Below are 18,426 nucleotides of genomic sequence, written 5' to 3'. Positions count from 1 at the left end.
AACAGAGTCCTATTAGACTTAAATGGAGTAAGATAACTCGTAGGCCGGTATCCAGGAGAGCTCATAATCTGGAAACTCCACCTGAGCGACATCCAAATCAGAACCAATCAAAATAAATGTCTGAGTGACAGGTCATCCAGTTCAAATGGGGGTTCATACCAGCACAGCCGTATCTGTGATCGCAGAAACTGTTCTTAATAAAATTCGCTCAGGACTCTAGCCTTTAACTTTACATGAGACCTCGGTTAGACTGAGAACCCATACCAGGGAACTTTTGCGGATTAAGGGTACAATCTATTTTCAGATCTTATGAAAAGCAGCCGGGTCAGTTGCCGGTGATTGTAGTAAAAGGCTCAGGCCCAAGCTTGATCGAGTGAAATTGGTGTGAGAGATTATATCCAAGATCGGGTCAACATTTTTCAGTTAGAAAATGGCTGCCTGAGTGAAGTCCTAATTAAATACCGGAAATTTTCTGGTCCAGGGACTATCAGAGGAGCCAAAACACTTTAGCCTGTTGACCAGAAAGCAATTCTGCATTTCTGGAAGACCCACACAGTGCCATTTGCCTTCTGGTCAAAAGTAGAAGTGGAACTCAGAAGACTGAAAAGTGAAAGAATCATCAAACCAGTCCAATTTGCGAAATGGACCAATTTTGAAGCCCGACAGGTTGAATTGCCTTTGTGGGGATTTTAAACAAACAGTAAATGGTTTTTTATAGTTGGATAAATACCCAATACCTCGAACAGCGGACTTGTACGCAAAGCTGGCTGAAGGTTTGTCCTTCACGAAACTGGACATGAGCCACATTTACTTGCAATTGTGTTTAGACCAAGGTTCTCAGAAGTATGCTACAATTAATACCCATAAGGATTTGTACCAATATATGAGACTACCATTCAGCGTACTGTCAGCTTGTTCCATTTTTCAGCAGATAATGGAGGACATTTTGCAAGGTCTATCTCAAGTGGCATGTAGCTATATGACATCCTGATAACAGGAAAGACTAATAAGGAATGCTGAGAGAATCTGAACCTAGTCCAACATAGGAGTATGCCTTAGAGGGGAAAAATGTGTGTTCCAAGCACCCCAAGTGACTTACTTGGGCTACACAGTCGACAAGACTGGGTTACACCCATTGGAAGATAAAATGAGGGCGATAAACGTGTCCTGGTCCCCATGTCTGTCCAGATGATAAGGTCATTTCTTAGGCTGGTAAATCATTATGGAAAGTTCATACATAACCTGGCATCTGTCCTGGCACCATTGCATCAACTCTTTGAATAAAAGATCAGTCTTGGAAATGGCCTCATAGACAGGCCCTAGCTTTGATGAAATAAAGAATCAACTTTAATCCTGGAAGGTGTTGGCATACTATGTTCCCAAGAAAGATCTGGTACTGATATGAGATGCCTCCCGGAATGGCACTGGGGTGATATTTTCACATAAGTGACCTATTAAAGAAGAACGGTGAACGGCTTTTGCATCCAGAACTTTTGTTAATGCAGAGCATAAATACGCCCATATAGAAAAAGAAGGATTGAGAGACATATTTGGAATCAGGAATTTCCACCAACACCTTTGTGGGCAAAAATTCATGATAATCACAGACCGCAAACCCCTATTTGGTGTGCTTAAAGAAGACAAGGCAGTGCCACCCATAGTTTCAGGCCACATTCAGCCGTTGGCTCTAAATTGTGCTGATAATTAAAGGTGAAATGGCATCAGGAACATTCTGGGGAGAGAACAGTTGCAAAAGGGAGTGTGGTCAAGGCTGCAAAGAGGGAAGCTGAACTGCAAAGAGGGGAGAGGTGCAAAGGGAACATTGAGGCTACAAAGAGGAGTGAGGGTTTGCAAAGGGGATAAAGGGTCTGCAAATTGGACAAAGCAAAGTGATTTATATAATATGAATTAATTATGGTGCAGTGGCCTATGTTAGAAACAAACATGCAACATTTTATTGTCACCTCATCAGGCCACAGAAAATATGTTTAGAATGATGGTTGTTGTATATACGAGTGTGTCAATTTTTTTCTTTAAAAGAATATACATAATCCTGCCTGTTGTCTTAACTGCTGTGTGTCTAGGAAATTAATGCTTTTCTTCTGCGCTGTGTCTATAAGTTCAATAGAGTAGTGACACTTATTGGGAATATTGATGAATTATTCTAGTCCTGTTTCAGCACGAATCCAACTCATCCAAATATCAACACAAATACACAATATATTTTTACAAAGTGACTGCTTCACCTAATGAAGGAATGAGCAAGATTGAAGTAGTCCTGGAAAACCCAAAATCCCCAAAAATTAAAAATAGCCCTCTGGAAATTGCAAGAGGAATCCTAACAAAATATTGAGCCCTGATTAGTATAATTTTAGTTAATCTCCATTGCACATTCTGTAAAGCACTATATCCTTCGGAAAGCATGCTGTGAGGAATTTAACACAACATTCTAGCAAGGGCCTAACCAGTGATTTTATAAGGACTTAGCATAATTTCCTTGCTTTTTGTATTCTGTGTATACTTACGGAGAAGCATGCATAGCTTGTCCTGTTAGTTTGTGTGACTCCCCAGATGTCTATGTTCCTGTACCCCCTTTAAAACTGTAACATTTAGTTGACATTGTCTCCACTGATTCTTCCTTCCACAATCCTGTCTTTTCTTTGGGTGGATATCTGTGTTGTATTTCCGTGACACAATTCCACTCCCCCCACTAGATACTCTTGTCTACTGTCAGCACATCATGTTTTTAAAACCCAGACTGTAAAAATTAAATTCTACCAATGTCATAAGTGGAATCAGTATTGCTGGAAAAACTGCAGTAATAATTTGGAACGTTCATTTAAAGAGGCATTTTCTTTGGCTTTTCTCTGCACGGTTTGACTTTTCAGAATTTTTTAGGGGACGTTGGGGGCAGGAATATCATTAATGGTGGTCTTCCTATTAGTATCCTACTAGCATTGGAGTGAACGAGCAGAAAGTGTTGCATGTGGTATCAGGAATACTCTTTGTTTCCACTGCATTCTTGTACTAGGTACATCTTATGGCAGTGACAGTGTATGAATGCCTAGCAAGTCGGGGATCCAAAAGGAAACCTTGGAGACAGTGGTACTATCAAAATCAAAAATCAAAAGCAGTGCTAGTCCCTCAGAGAGATAACGGCTTGATATATAGCATTCCCCCTTGTTTAACACAGACCATCAAAATCAGTTTATTAGAAAATTCTTTATGCGGAGAATGGTGAGAATGTGGAAATTGCTGCCGGGGAGAGAGATAGGGAAAAATAATATAGTTACTTTAGAAGGGAACACATGAAACATAGAAGATAGGAGCAGGAGGAGGCCATTCATCACAATCATGGCTGACCATCCAGCTCAATTGCCGAATCCTGCTTTCTCCCCATAAGCTTTGATCCCATTTGCTATTGATCCAAGTGCTATATCTAGTCACCTCTTGAATACGTTCAATGTTTTGGCATCAACTACTTCCTGTGGTAATAAATTCCACAGGCTCACCACTCTTTGGGTGAAGAATTATCTCCTCATCTCCGTCCTAAATCGTCTATCCCGAATCCTCATACTGTGACCCCTGGTTCTAGACACACCCACCATTAGGAACATCCTCCCTGCGTCTACCCTGTCCAGTCCTGTTAAAATTTTAAGTCTGTACGAGATTCCACCCCCCTCATTCGTCTGAACTCCAGTGAAAACAATCCCAACCGAGTCAATCCCTCTTCATACATCAGACCCGCCATCTCTGGAATCAGTCTGGTAAACCTTCGTTGCACTCGCTCGAGAGCAAGGGCATCCTTCTTCAGAAAAGGAGATTGCACACAATATTCCAGCTGTGGTCTCACCAAGCCCCCATACAACTGCAACAATTGGATAATGGAATAGAAGGAGATGCTAATAGTTGGATGAAAGAGGATGGGGGATGTTTAAGTGGAGCATGAATGAACTGATTAGGCTAACTGGTGTTTTCTGTACTCCATATTGTACTGAAAGTGGTATAAAACATATAGGTGCTAGATTCCCATCCAAGCTAGCATGGGAAGTATTTCCAATATCAGGTCAGATTATCTCTGCCAATGCAGTATATTGTAGACCAGGGCAATTAACTTCAATTGCACTAAGTACCACCCATGAGTTCTGAGGATGAGCCATCTCACACTCAAAATGTTCATTTTGCACAAAGGCCAGGAGCGGCAACAGCAGCCACACATTTGATAAAATGATTGTGTTTCACAGAATGTCACTGTGACTTGCTGGGGAGCACTCTCTTGCTTAGGAATCAGATGGTTGTGGATTCATCGCTGTCACATTTTGTCCTTCATTGGTCTTGTGAAATACTTCTTTGTTTTACAACTTCAAAGGATCGATATAAATGCAAATTGTTGGTGTTATGGTCTAAGACAGCCACAGATTATGAAATGATTTTTCTGATACACCAGAATGATTCTCATTGCAACAGTTTATTTGTTGTTTGCAAACTCTGCTGCTGTTTTGCTTGATGTATAGGTGCCATGAGACATGGATACATGTGTTTTCCTTGCTCTAGCCTTCTGTTCTTTATTCCATTCTTAGGAAGGGTGTCAAAAATGAGCTTTAAACAAAGCAAGGAATGGATATGCTTAATTCTTAGCTAATGGTCACACACTGAGAGAAAGTAATGTCCTTTTTATGTTGCATACATTCATGAATATATAAAATATCCAAAATGCCAAAGTTGTGACAGTTGAAGATTGATTCATGTAATCTTGATGGAATAAACCTGCAATTAAGTAACATTTTCAAATCTCAGGGCTTCGCAAAGCATGTTACCGTCAGTCCAGAAGTTATGCCATAAACACATGTATGAATCAGGAACAGGAGTAGTCCATTCATATCCTCAATCATGCTCATCGTTCAGTAAGATCATGGGTGATGTGAATCTTCAATCCACATTCTCACCAATCCCTGATAACTTTTCAACACCTAGCTTGACAAGAAACTATTTACTTTTGCCTTAAAAATACTTAGGGACTCTGCTTCCACCATCTCTTGGTCAGGCTACAGTAAATACAATGAACTATTCCCGTCTCTAGATCACAAATATGAGATTGGTATTTGAATAGGTTTAGTACCTTAATACCAGCGTAGAGAGATTATGCCTTTCCAGGAAAATTAAACAAGCTGTGACTTTTATCTCCAGAAAAAAGAAAGCTGAGAGGTGACCTGATAGAGATGTTTGAAATAATGGAATAGCTTGAAAAGGATAGAACTAGTAGCCATTAGTAAGATATTCACTAATAAATCCAAGAAGGAACTCAGGAGAAACCTAGTTACCCAGAGAGTATGGAACTCACCAGCGTAGACAAATTGATGAGATAGCATAGATCCCTTTCAGGCCTAAGCTAGATAAACACACAAGGGAGAAAGAATGGGAAGTCATATTGATAGTTTTACATAAGGAAGGTTGGGTAGAGGCTCATATGAAGCATAGAAATGTTGGGCTAAACAGCATATTTCTGTGCTGTAGATAATTAATTCTTCTAACTTGCAAAAGCTTTATCCTGCTTATACTTTTCCCCACCTTATATTCATGCTGTTGAAATCAAGATCTTTAGGGTTTGAGTGAAGATTTGTAGCTTGGGTGCTGGTTGCAAATGTTAGTATGTTCATCGAGCTGGGAGGTTTGATAGCAGACGTTTCGTCCCCTTTCTAGGTGACATCCTCAATGCTGTGGAGCCTCCTGTGAAGTGCTGTTGTCTTGTACCAGTTCAAATTTATATGGTCCGGTTTTTGCTGCTTCCAGTAGGTGCTGGTTCTGGCTGTGCATTGTAATGGTCGGTATATCAGATCTTGTTGATTGAGTTCGCAAATGAATGCCAAGCCTCCAGGAGATCCCTGGCTGTCCTCTGTTGTGCTTGTCCTATGATAGCAGTGTTGTCCCAGTTGAAACCAAGGACAACTGGTCGTGTCATTTAGTTACTAGCTGCTGTTCGTTGATGCGGGATGTGCACAAAACACTATGTGGGACAAACAGGCAGAAAACTAGCAACCCCTATCCATGAACACCAGCTAGCAACTAAACATGACCAAATGTCCTTGGTTTCAATACACACAGAAGAGAAAAACCACACTTTCAACTGGGACAACACTATTATCATAGGACATGCCCAACAGAGGACAGCCAGGGATCTCTTGGAGGCTTGGCATTCATTCGCAGACTCCATCAACAAACACATTGAATTGGACCTGATATACCGACCATTACAAAGCATAGCCAGAACTGGCACTTACTGGAAGCAGCAAAAACCAGACCATATAAATTCGAAACAGCACAAGATGACGGCGCTTTGCAGGAGGCTCCACAGTACTTAGGATGTCACCTAGTAAGGGGACGAAACGTCTGCTATCAAACCTCGCAGCTCAGCGAACATTTCAACATCTAAAGTCAAGATCTATCAGTATCCAATTCTTCATTCTTGCCTCCAGGACACTCATTCACATAGTTACTTTCTCTAGTCATCACTTTCAAAGTCAAGGTACAACAATTTAATGACAACTAATGTATCTGTATCATCCTTTAGAACTTGAATTTAGGGTCCTGAAAAATGGATATTAGCACCCCCTCGGATTAATTTTCAAAATGCCACCCAAATTTGCTCAAGATTCAAGATATATATCTAAGTCAGTGGCAGATATGTCCATCTACTCCTTTGTGTTTCAACATTCATAAAGGTGAAGGAGTACATTTTGGTAGCAATAAGGAGGAGGTCACTTATTATTTGGAAGGTGCAAGTCTTGCTGGAGTAGAGGAACAAAAGGATCTCAGAATGCAAATGTATCAATTGCTAAAAGTAACGCCACAGGTTCACAAGGCCATAAAAAGAAGCAAATCAAACAGTGGATTTTATTTCAAGAGGGATTGAAAAATAGAGAGGTCAGATCCCTGTACGATAGCAAAGAGGAATGCTCTCTTTGGATTCTCTCTATTAACTTGAGCTACTGACATAACATAGTCACCATGAAATCCAACATGGAATTAAGCAGAATCCGCACAATTGGCAATGGAAGTATGGAATTAGTTACCATTGAGGTAATTGGATAGAATAGTACAGACACTTTGAAGGAGAACTAGATAAGCATGTGATGGAGAAGGAAGAAAAGAGTTACAATAATAGATTTAGAGGAGGTAAAATAGAAGGAGGCTTGAGTTGAGTCCAAGCCATAAATCCAATGAAATATTTCTCTGTTGTCCTGATCCTCCAATTCTACATCTGCCAAGAACTCTGCACTCTTCCAATTCTGTCCTTTTGTTTTCAACCAATCTACACATTCGTTAGATAACAAGGTGTAGAGCTGGATGAACACGCAGGCCAAGCAGCATCATAGGAGCAGGAAGGCTGACGTTGCGGTCCTAGACCCTTCGTTAGCTCACTTGGATATGCAGAGTGATGCCAATAACACGGGTTTAATTTCTGCACTAGCTGAGGTTACTGTAAAGCTCTTGCCTTCTCAATCTTACCCCTCACCTGAAGTGTGGTGACTCTCAGGTCAAACTCATCACCAGTTGTCTCTCTTTAATGAGAGAGTGGCCTTTTGGATCTATGGTGACTTTACCTTACCTTTATTGGTGATAGTGTCTAACGCTGCTAAGGTACCAGCTCTGCAATTACCTTATACTCCTCTTTAGGCATTCCTTAAAACCTACATCTCCTCAACTGTCCTAAAATCTCATTTTATGCTTTGGTGTCAAGTTTTCACACTCCTGTGAAACACCATGGGACATTTTTAATGTATTAAAGGTGTTTTATAAATGCAAATAGTTGAGATGCTAATTTCCAAATTATGGTGGTACTCCCGAGGTGCTGACTGTGGAGCTCAATACCAATTTTTGCCAGGTTCAAAACTCCCCTCTTCCGACACATCCAAAGTTATTCATATATTTAGCATTGTAGAATTAATATACCAGGACAGATCAAATTGTCAAGGAATCAGGAAGTGCAAAGTCCTCACAAAAATAAACTTTCACAAAAATGTTAGATCACTTTTTAAGAAAATCTCCAAAGAAGGGAACAAGATCATAATATGCTACATCTGGCCAACACTGCCACAGGGCTGTAAATTTGGAAGATATGCAAGATCACAGAGATAAATTAAAGGCAGCAGAGGTGTGCTTTCTGAGACATATGAAGAAGATTAGTTGGACAACACGTGGGAGTAATGAAAGCATTTGGAGGAAAAGCAGGCACTCAAGTAGAAATTTTACAAATGATCATTGGGAGACAACTATAATTCCTTGGACATGCACTTAGTAGGAGAGAAACTGAAACATCTGGTTGTCACTGGTAAAAACTAGAGGTTACAAAGCAAGAGGGAGACAGAAGGAGGACATTGCAAAACATGACACCTGAAGAATTTACTAAATTCAACTTTCTCTAAGGAGGTGCTGTCATAGTAATAGCAATGTTACATCATCAAACGTGGCTTAAGGTACAGATCCATGTAAAACCTCAAAACACACCAACTGGTTGGCCTCTTCCAGATAATATCAAGTTATGCTTTCTGATTTCTTCAATGCATCTATATATTAAACACCCTGACTGACATAAATTGATATTTAATTCCTTTCCTTAAGTTTGGGTCTGTTTGAAAAGTGGTTGTAACGCAGTTAAGAAAAATATGGAAAAATCAACCGTTTATATCCAGACTGCTTTAGGTTACAAAGTTAAAGGGAAAAAGCAGATTGATATTCCTACAGAAATCTATGAAGTAACATTTTGCTAATGCGATACCCGCCTGTGTTAAAATCGTATTAGACTAATTATGAGCATTTTTATTCTTTGGAAAGCATTCTGCCCCTTACCCCGTTGGCAGCTGCCATCTGGACAATGGTCTCTATAGCGGTCCTGCTGAAGTATCTCCCATCACTTCCTACCACCATTGTGCAGCCTTGCCGGTCTCTCAGGTCTATTGAAGACAGCACACTCTGAGTAAAGTTCTGCAGGTAGTTCCTCTTGCTTTCGAACACGGAGGTTTTCTTCCTCAAGCCGCTGGTCCCGGGTCTCTGGTCGTCGTAAGGGACGGTTTGGACTGTAACGACGGGAATAGGAGTGTTTTCCATACTGCCTGAGCTCGCTTCGCACTCGCTGAGCTTCAGTCGCTGCTGTATCCTCAGCTCGAAGTCTGGCTGGGAGTTGCCAACAAAACACACACACACACACACACAAAACAATGAGCAGAGGAGGAGAGAGGGCTGAACACTTTGAAATGAACCACAGCAGCGAACCAAAAATAGCCCCTGGAAAGAACACTAGAGAATTATCGACTTGCGCCAGTGTTGTAACTGGATGCTGTGTGTGCTGCACGCAACACTTGTTAGAGGGAATCACTTGCTGTCAGCCCCTAGCACAGCTCCATCTAAACACCTCCTAATGGGGTCAGGCCTGCTCCAGATCTGTCTCCGCCTTTCCCAACAATAGCAACTTAAACCACCCTGCAAACACACCGACCTCTGTGGAACTTGACACTAACATATTAGTTAGTTTCTTCAGGGTAAGAACAGTTATGTACTTTTTTAATTGACGAGATATGTGTAGTTGCTAAGGCTGCTTATTGTCCATTCCCAGATGCTCTTGAGAAGGTGGCAATGAGCTGCCCTCTGGAACCACTACAGGCTATGTGGTGCCAGGACAATCACAATACTAGCAGGGAGGGAGTTCCAGGATTTTGACCATGGACAATGAAGAAACTGTGATGTGGCTCTAAATAAGGATGTGGTGTGGGATGGAGGGGAAACTGCTGGTGGTGTTCCCATATATCTGCTGACCTTGTCTGGTTTGGAAGGTGCTGTCAAAAGGAGCCTTGGTAAATTGCTTCAGTACCTCTTGTAGATGGTACACACTGCTGCCACTGTGCACAATGGTAAAAGGTAGAAAAAGTTAAATTGTAATATGCTAATCAAGCAGGCCGCTTGGTCCGGAATACCATTGAAATTCTTGAGTGATGTTGTAACGATATGCCTTGTAATGATGCTTCCAAAAGTGAAACATCGGCTTTTGGTTTCTTGCTGTTAAACTAGTGCTACCTACTGAGCCATATCATCTATCAAGTCAATGGCAGTAGGTTCAAGTCCCACTTGAGCATGGAATGTCGCATTAGAGGGATCATTTTTAGGGAAGAGTGCTAACTAAAGCCCTAGTCCACTCACTCAAGTCAATAGTAAAAATTTACAATACTGTATCAAAGAACTACAGAGAGGCACTCCCTATTTTCCTGGGCCAATATCCCAAACAGACATCACTGATGATTTGATTATTACATTGCTGTTCATGGGATCATGTATTGTTGCTGTATTCCACATAACTTGAAGAAGAGTTATTCATTTTAAACCACATCCAAAGAACATGAGCAACGCTTTAGAAATGCAAACTTTTTTTTTAAAAAATTGATAGCATGTTAACGCATTAAGGGTTGTAGAATTATGTATATGGCATTATGTAAAACGTGGTTATCTTGACACATAATTCCCAAATACTTTAACTTAATGCAATCTAATAACAAATCTGCCGTCACCCTTACATGCTTCGGCTTCATTTTCAATATTCCATAATAATGGAATACAATCACCTATTTTGGAGAAGAGCACAACTGCTGGCCATATTTGAAACTGCAAGATTTTTGCCCCCATAAATACAGTAAACTGCTACATGGAAGACAACATTATGACTACGCAGCTGAACACGTTTACATAGTTTATACAAGGTGTAGTACACAATGGGAGTGTGCACTGTGGTTAAATAAACAGATGATCCTGTTGATGATATTTTTGCCCCTCAAACCTCTCTAAGATGTTCCTTAAAACCTATTTCTCTGACCAAGCTTTTGGTCATCCATTCTAGCATCTTGTTGTTATGTGATTCAGTCACATAGTGGCTGCAAACATGGGTGAAATACATATTTTCTTAAAAAAATTAAGACGAGACACTTTTATAAATTAAATGCAACTTGTAATTATAAACGAACAAAATTTCAGGTCAAGTGCTCCATACAAACGTTGTTTAAAGTATTTCTGTTACCAATAGTAAGAGTTAAATATAGCATTTTGAACATGATGTTGATGATGTGCACATTGTCTACAAGTTAATGTATTCCAATTAATGGATGTTAACACTATAATTCCAGTTAGCATAGCATGTCAGTCAAAACCAAAGTAGGATGACTTGGGACAGAGCTCTAACAAAAAAAAAAAAAAAATTTTGTTAAACTGGAATCATCCAATGCAGGACCCCAAAGCAAATTCATTATTTCGAACACTTCCTTTCCAAACAAGCCCACAATAATTTGCTCAGGCAATAATGCAACTAGAGCATTTAATATGGGTAACGCTAACACTAGTGGTTTTTATAATGTTCATTAAGCAGATCTCTCGCATCTCTAACCTTCCCCAGCAAGCAACCGAGATCACTCCACTGCAAATTTGATTTTTTATGCATCCCTGAAATAAAATTGCTCCACTTGGAGGTATCTATTCCTTCAGATGCCTACACTCTAGCATTGTCTCCCTAAAGTGGCCTACCTCTTTGTTCTTCCTAAATGCGATTTAAAATAAAACTCTTTGGCAAACCACTAGTCATGAGTACCAATTTCATCTTGTATTTTTTTTCTAACACTCCTGTGAAGTGTCTTGAATTTATGTTTTACGAGGTTAAAGATACTAGAAAATAAACAGTTAGGCAAGGCCCCTCTAAAAAGCCTCTGTCCTATGAGGACATATGAACTGCATTCCACATAAACAAATGACTTCTGATGCATTTGGGGAATAGCATCCAGTGTCAGCAGCATTAGAATTACAGCATTGGACCAGAAGAGGAGGACAGCCAGTTTATCAGGCTGATGCAAGCATTATCCTTTTTCTATGCTCAAGCACTCCCATAAGTCAGGCATGGAAGGGCCATCCACATCCACAATAAAGTACAATACAGATACTTTTTACCTCAACAGCACCCTCTTGTGCAAGTCTGTTGGTGTTTCACATTACTCAATGTTGAATTACAAAGATTGTCTTGCATCATGTTCCCTTGAAAATAGATGGAAGGTTGGAGAGAATCCATCATCTTATGGGGATGAGGAGGTATAGCTTGAGAGGTGGGTCAACCAGGGGTCACAAAAACAATAAGTGGGAATTTCGAATACTTCCCAAAAAGAATTTAAATTAAAATTGACATTTTCCGTGTTCTTGTTTACCAAAAATCTAAGATTACAGAACCACAACGGGAAGATAATGGCCAATCTATATTTTATATTTGTCTCAGCTACAACATAGGCTCAACAGACTGAATGGCCACCTCATCTTCCTACGTACCAATCACCTTGTATCCAAGACAATCAATAATAAATAAGAGAAATTCTGTAGTGATGGCAGGTCAGAATACACTAGGATTAGGGACGATCTAAACACTTTATAACTTATTGTTGCTTTCATCTTATTTACTAAATCTTTGCTTAAAAAAGACATCTACCAGTAATACTTTATTGGCATCAATTGTAGACTGACCAGCCAACATTTGAATTGATAAGGAATAACCCAAGAATACACAAAAGTTTAGATCATTAAAACCCTTGAATTGATTCTCTAACTAAATAATATCATGGTTGATTTCCTAGTTCAACTCTTCTTACTCTATCCCCATATTTCATTGGCTCCCTTAATGTTCAAAAGCCTGCATTTAAATTTACATACACAATGACTGACCATCCACAGCTCTCCATCAACCCTCTAAATAAAGATATTTTCTCAAATCTATCTGAAACAGTTGATCCATTGTCCTGATATGATGCCCTAGTTTTGAATGTGGAAAAGTTTGCTAGATTAGTTCCTGGGCCAAGGAAACTGTCCTAGCTTTTGATTGTAAATCAAAACTGGATTTTTTAAAGCAACTTGTCTAGATGTTATGACACCTCTATAACAGGTGGGACTTAATCTAGGCCCTTTGGCTCAGAGGTAGGGACACTACCACTGCACAAGAGCCCAAAAGGAGGCTGTCCTATGATGAGGGGCTAAATAAATTGAGTGTGTACTTGGAGTTTATAAGAATGAAAACTTTCTCATTGAAACAAACCTCTGAAAGGTCTCAAACAGCCTCCCCTCCTCCACCCCCACACCACTTCAGAAGGGTCTAGGCCCGAAACATCAGCCTTCCTGCTCCTCTGATGCTGCTTGGCCTGCTGTGTTCATCCAGCTCTACACCTTATCTCAGGCAAGGTGAAGGTTAACTGTGTTCCTACTGAATGGTGCAGATGAAAGGTTGATTTGTCGAGTTCTGCTCTTATGAAACAAGCCCTTGAAGATGTTTGATATTTGAATTAGACTACCTCTTGTTCTTCTGACCTCTAGAACAAATGAGGTGATTGAAGAGACACCAGTGTTCGGAACTAGAATGCACTGCCCGAGAGTGTGTATTGGAGAGAGGGTCAATTAAGGCTTTCAAAAAGCAATTGGGTCATTACTTGTAAAAGGGGGAAAAAAAAACTTTGCAAGGTCAATGGGAGTGTCACTAGGTGATTTGTACCTACAGACAGTCAGCAGACAAGCTGAATGACCACCTCCTGTGTTGCTCATTCTACAGTTCTGATTCTAGCTAATATGCCACAAACCAGACATGTTAGTTTATTCTGTGGGTCCCTGATTTTTATTACCATCTCTAAACACAATTTAAACCTGAACTTAAGGTAACCCAAAGTTATGAACTGTAACAAAACAAAGAGAAGCATTTTACTGTCATAGTTTGAAGGGACTTTTTATTCCAACTCAAAAAACATGAACTTTGGTGACAAGGCATACCCAACTAACAAATCTCCAAATCAATATATACTCGCCTGAAATGTTACTTAGAAATAACTGATAAGTCTTCAATGTCTTTTATTAATGGGGCACATTCTAAAAATAGGACAATTTTACACTGAACCCATGGACACAAGTTCAGTAACTTTAAAATGTCAGCAAATCAATAGTGTGGAAGGCAGTAATGCCATTGTATTAGCCATAAAACAGTGGAAAAAAGTAAATTGAATCCATTAAAGAACATGGAATGTCGCATTTTGTATTTCTCAATAAATACCACTTTCTCACTGCTGCACAAAGGAAACGGCTGCATAGAATTTTCTGAATGCTTATTTCTTATTTTCAATTAATGATCAGCAAATCCTGAAACTAAAGATTAGAAAACCAGCTTCAAATCCACTTCCTGATAAAAACATGGTCCTCGCAATAGAACAAGCCCGCGACAGATGACAATGTACCCATTATCTAGCTGCTGCTAATGTAGGATCTGCTTTTGCTTGCTGAACCATTACCTTTGATCACTTACGAACTCATAATCAAAAGGCGTCTTTGGTAAATCCATGTTCTTTGATTTGCCTGCTACTTATCTCTCAATGCAGGAGTCCCAATCAGAAATGTAGACAAGACACATAACACAATTAACAAAAGCAAAGAGGAAGCTACTGAAAATTTCACCTTTCCACAATGGAATTGTAAAACTTAGAATCTCTACAGCTCAGACGGAGGCCATTCAACCCACCGAGTCTGCACCAACATGCCAAAGAGCATCCCACCCAGACCCCTATCCTATCCCCACAACTCCACATTTACCATGGCCAATCCACATAACCTGCACATCTTCGGACCGTGGAAGGAAACCGGAGCACCTGCTGGAAACCCCACAGACACAGGGAGAATGTGCAAACTCCACACAAGACCAGGAGGTCATTCAGCCCTCGAGCTTCTTCAGACATTCAATTAGATCATTGCTGATCTCTACCTATATCCATCCACTTGCATTGGTTGCATAAACCTTAAAATTCTTGTCCAATAGAAAACTAACTTGCTTGCAAATTTTAAACTGACACTGTAGACATCAACTTTTCAGGCGAGACTTCCAGATTTCCATTACAATTTGTGTGAAGACTCGTTTTCACCTAACTCATGAAGAAACAGGAACGGCAGAACAGACTTAATACGCAAATGGCCTACATTTGATCATACATCTTATGAATGGCCTTGCTCTAAGTTTAAGGCTATGTCCTCCTTGTTCTGGACTTCTATTCCCTTTTTTTAAAAACAAAATGCACAGGAGGGAAAGATAAAATGAAAATTGACCAGTGTTTTTAAGTTGTGTTGTACAGTTTTTGGCAGATAAAGGCAGATAACTGTAGCTACACAAATGTAAAATTTATTGACATGTATAGTCATTAATGTGACTGCATAATCTTTAGGGGAAAAAAAATCCACAGATGCAATACCACTGTGAAAGCAGTCAGCAACCCAGTTTGGGCGTTAGGTCCAAAACAAGAACCAAACTGAAATGTTACTAATAAAGCACTTTGGCTGTAGTTTATGTATAGACTGCTTGCACTATGGTTAATTGTACAGACTGAAGGAAGGAATAGTTTGTGTGTATGTACACGTGGCCCAATGGTGGCATCCCTACTCCTGGATTGAGGGGCCAGGGCTGAAGTTCCACCTGCTCCAGAGGTGTACGACGACATCTCTGAACAGACTGACTAGAAAAAAGTGTATACACAAGTTATCAGAACACAGCATAAGAAAGTACAAGTTTCAAACTTCAACTTAAAAAACATATTGCATTAAAATTGCAGACTGATGTTGAAATTAAAGCAACATTTTAAAGAAAACAGCAGCATCAATTGTGATATTTCAGTTTTATTCCCTTAGAAACATGACAAAATAGTGTAAAAAATAATCCAAACAAGCCCAGCAATAGCTTCACTTGGCAGTGAGATGATCTAGTTAGACAGATTTTCCAAGATTAGTATTGGACAGTTTGTGCTGTCTTTCATTGTACCTTGTTCCAAATTAACTTGACTATTCATTTGCTAAACCTTTGCTTTTTTAAAAAAAAGTGGGTTAACAAGTTGTATTTTGTAAATCATGTATCCATCATTTTGTATTGCAAGCCTCTAAGCCTTAATTAGAAGGGTAGAGGTAGGGAACAGCAAGAGAAAAATTTGGCACTTGAATAGCCTGCACATTAACCATTACTTGGAATTTTTTTTATGATGATTACCTGAAGAGGTTGAAAATATCAGTTAAATATTAGCAACTCTTAGCGTTTTACTTCCTTGGGTGTCATATTTCAACACCGAAAGTATTGCAAAATTATTTCAATATAATGTTATTATATGCAAAACGCTGCATATTTCAAACATCCCCTTACACTGGATCTTCAGTTTCTGGAAAGCTCCAATTAACCAATTCCTGTTCTGGCATGGAGGCAGCTGCAAGATATGTTTTGATTCAGCAACTGAGTTTTGATGAATTTTGTTTGAGTATAAAAATACAAAAAGTCAAACCGTTCTTGAGCGCAGTGAAGCACCTTTTAAAAAAAAAAAATCCCCACTGAATAGAAGGCCACAGTTTTACTTGTTAAATGGACTTTGATGGCAGTTGCTGTTTGTACATTCCTGCTAATGATTTGGCCGCACTGTAGATCATCTGCCTTCGAGACATGCCTGTAAACACGATGTGCCAATCAGTCCGGTTGACTTGGGGTAAACTCCTTTCCAACACTTCACCGACAGTCACCATCAGGCCAGACCATCTCAAATTGTAGTCAGGTGGCGTGAGGTTCTGTGCCTGATTAAAAAGAAAACATACACATTCCTGTTTTAAGCAAATGCACCAGGTCCATGACAGACATTACCTTTCACATGAAAGGAATGGCAAAGAACATAAAAGGCACATACATATAATCAGAAAAATCTTTACTCATTAGAAACAGAAATTGGAACAACTATAAGATGATGTAATTGTAGTAAACTTCAAAACATAATGGGCTTGTTCATCTGATCCCCTCAGTCCCAAGAACAGGTTTTCTTGTGTGGATTAAAGTAGAAAAGAAACCAGAGAGAAGATTCACCAAATTGTACTTCTCAAAAATGTGAAAATAATCTTGGGATTTTAAATAAAACCTAGGAACACACCAAGCAGGGGTGGTTATGGGGAGATTTAAGGGGTGTTCAAAACGGAGGGGTTTAAATAGTAAAATGAAGAGGAGCTGTTTCCATTGACAGGAGACGCCACAAATTTAAGATAACTATCAAACAATAAGTTGTGAAATAAGGTGGTTTTTTTGGGGGGTTATCATCTGGAACATACTCAAAAAAAAAAACACTAACACATGACTTTGGGAAACAGAAGGGAATTGGACAGGTCTTTCAAAGAAAAGAGGCAAGAATGATGGACTGAATGAAATTGACCTGTTTTGTATAATTCTATGATTCTAATCTTTGTGGTTAAATAACAGCAGGTTGTAACACCTGATTATTGCTCACGTAGATCCAAAATAAGCAATTGTGCATGGATTGCAAATCAAGACCTAGATCCATGAACAAACTTAAAAAAAGGATCAAAAAGAAATGTAACATTTCATTACAGTGAAGTACTCGTTTTATAAAAACTAACCTCTACATTTGACAGAATTCATACAAGATCCATGTTAAACCATCATTCATGATGATTAAAATTGATGAACTTTAATGGCTTTGCATTAGTGTGGAAACTTTAATTCTCCAAAGATAACCTAGATCATAAAAAGTTACTTAAAAGGCACATGTTTTTAGCTTTATTTTTCTCCTCTTCACCATTCCTGAAGACCCTCTTCTATACTCCTTTGATTAATTTAATTGCTTTTAAATCAGGTTTGCCTTAAACTATTAGAGTTAAGTGGAAAGATGGCATTTCCTTTATCACTCCTGTTTGCTGAACTATATTGGCTTTTAGCAAGCAACTCAATTTAAAAATTTTCAATTTATGACCTTGCCATTTCCTCTCTCCATCTAACCTCCCAGCTCTAAGTTACACCTTCAGCTGCCTACACATTAGCCTTTGGCACTTCTTCCCTTAGCGTCTCTCCTCCCTTACGATGCTCAGACCAAGAATTTGGTTATCTGCTCTAATGCCAATATGTAGCCGAGTGTTGAATTGTGCTTTTTATTGTTTATCACATTAAAGTTGCCATTATATATTCAGGTTGCTGTTGAAATTAAATAAGTAACAAACTACCTTTATCCCATTTCAAAGTCAATTTGAAGTTGTACTGCAGGAAAGTAAGTATAAATACTCAAGGCATCTTCCTGTAACTCTTTGGCTGCTACTCTATAGAAGTACATAAAATAGGAAATATTTTAATGCCTGTACAAATACAGCAGAGAGATGAATCTGTACATGTACAAAAGATGGACCAGGTTGTCCTTTCCTGTCTATGGTCACCTCCTACATTTGGGAAAAAAAGAAAATACCAAAGTTACCCATAAAGACCATAAGATATAGGAGCATAATTAGGCCATTTGGCCCATTGGCCCATCAAGTCTGCTCTGCTATTTGTTCATGGTTACTATGTTTCTCAAACCCATTCTCCTACCT

The 18,426-nt window shown here is 39.3% G+C and overlaps 2 protein-coding genes across 3 annotated transcripts in view; both read right to left on the bottom strand.

The window, feature by feature from the left end:
* The window catches only part of pgm5 (phosphoglucomutase 5), a 163,152-nt gene extending 153,812 nt beyond the window's left edge, over positions 1 to 9,340 (bottom strand). Inside the window, exon 1 of the mRNA XM_020526497.2 lies at positions 8,848 to 9,340. Within this exon, the coding sequence (XP_020382086.1) occupies positions 8,848 to 9,105 (258 nt within the window). The 5' untranslated portion in view covers positions 9,106 to 9,340. The remainder of the gene's footprint in view (positions 1 to 8,847) is intronic.
* Positions 9,341 to 15,685: 6,345 nt separating this feature from the next.
* The window catches only part of prrc1 (proline-rich coiled-coil 1), a 32,185-nt gene continuing 29,444 nt past the window's right edge, over positions 15,686 to 18,426 (bottom strand). For both annotated transcript variants that reach the window (XM_048593340.1, XM_020526498.2), the window contains exon 9: positions 15,686 to 16,638. In XM_048593340.1, the coding sequence (XP_048449297.1) occupies positions 16,429 to 16,638 (210 nt within the window). In that variant the 3' untranslated portion in view covers positions 15,686 to 16,428. The remainder of the gene's footprint in view (positions 16,639 to 18,426) is intronic.

The sequence above is a fragment of the Rhincodon typus genome, chromosome 3, assembly GCF_021869965.1.
Source record: "Rhincodon typus isolate 14 chromosome 3, sRhiTyp1.1, whole genome shotgun sequence".
NCBI lineage: Eukaryota > Metazoa > Chordata > Chondrichthyes > Orectolobiformes > Rhincodontidae > Rhincodon > Rhincodon typus.
The sequence above is the reverse complement of the archived record's forward strand: the minus strand, read 5'-3'. Positions and strand labels throughout refer to the sequence as shown.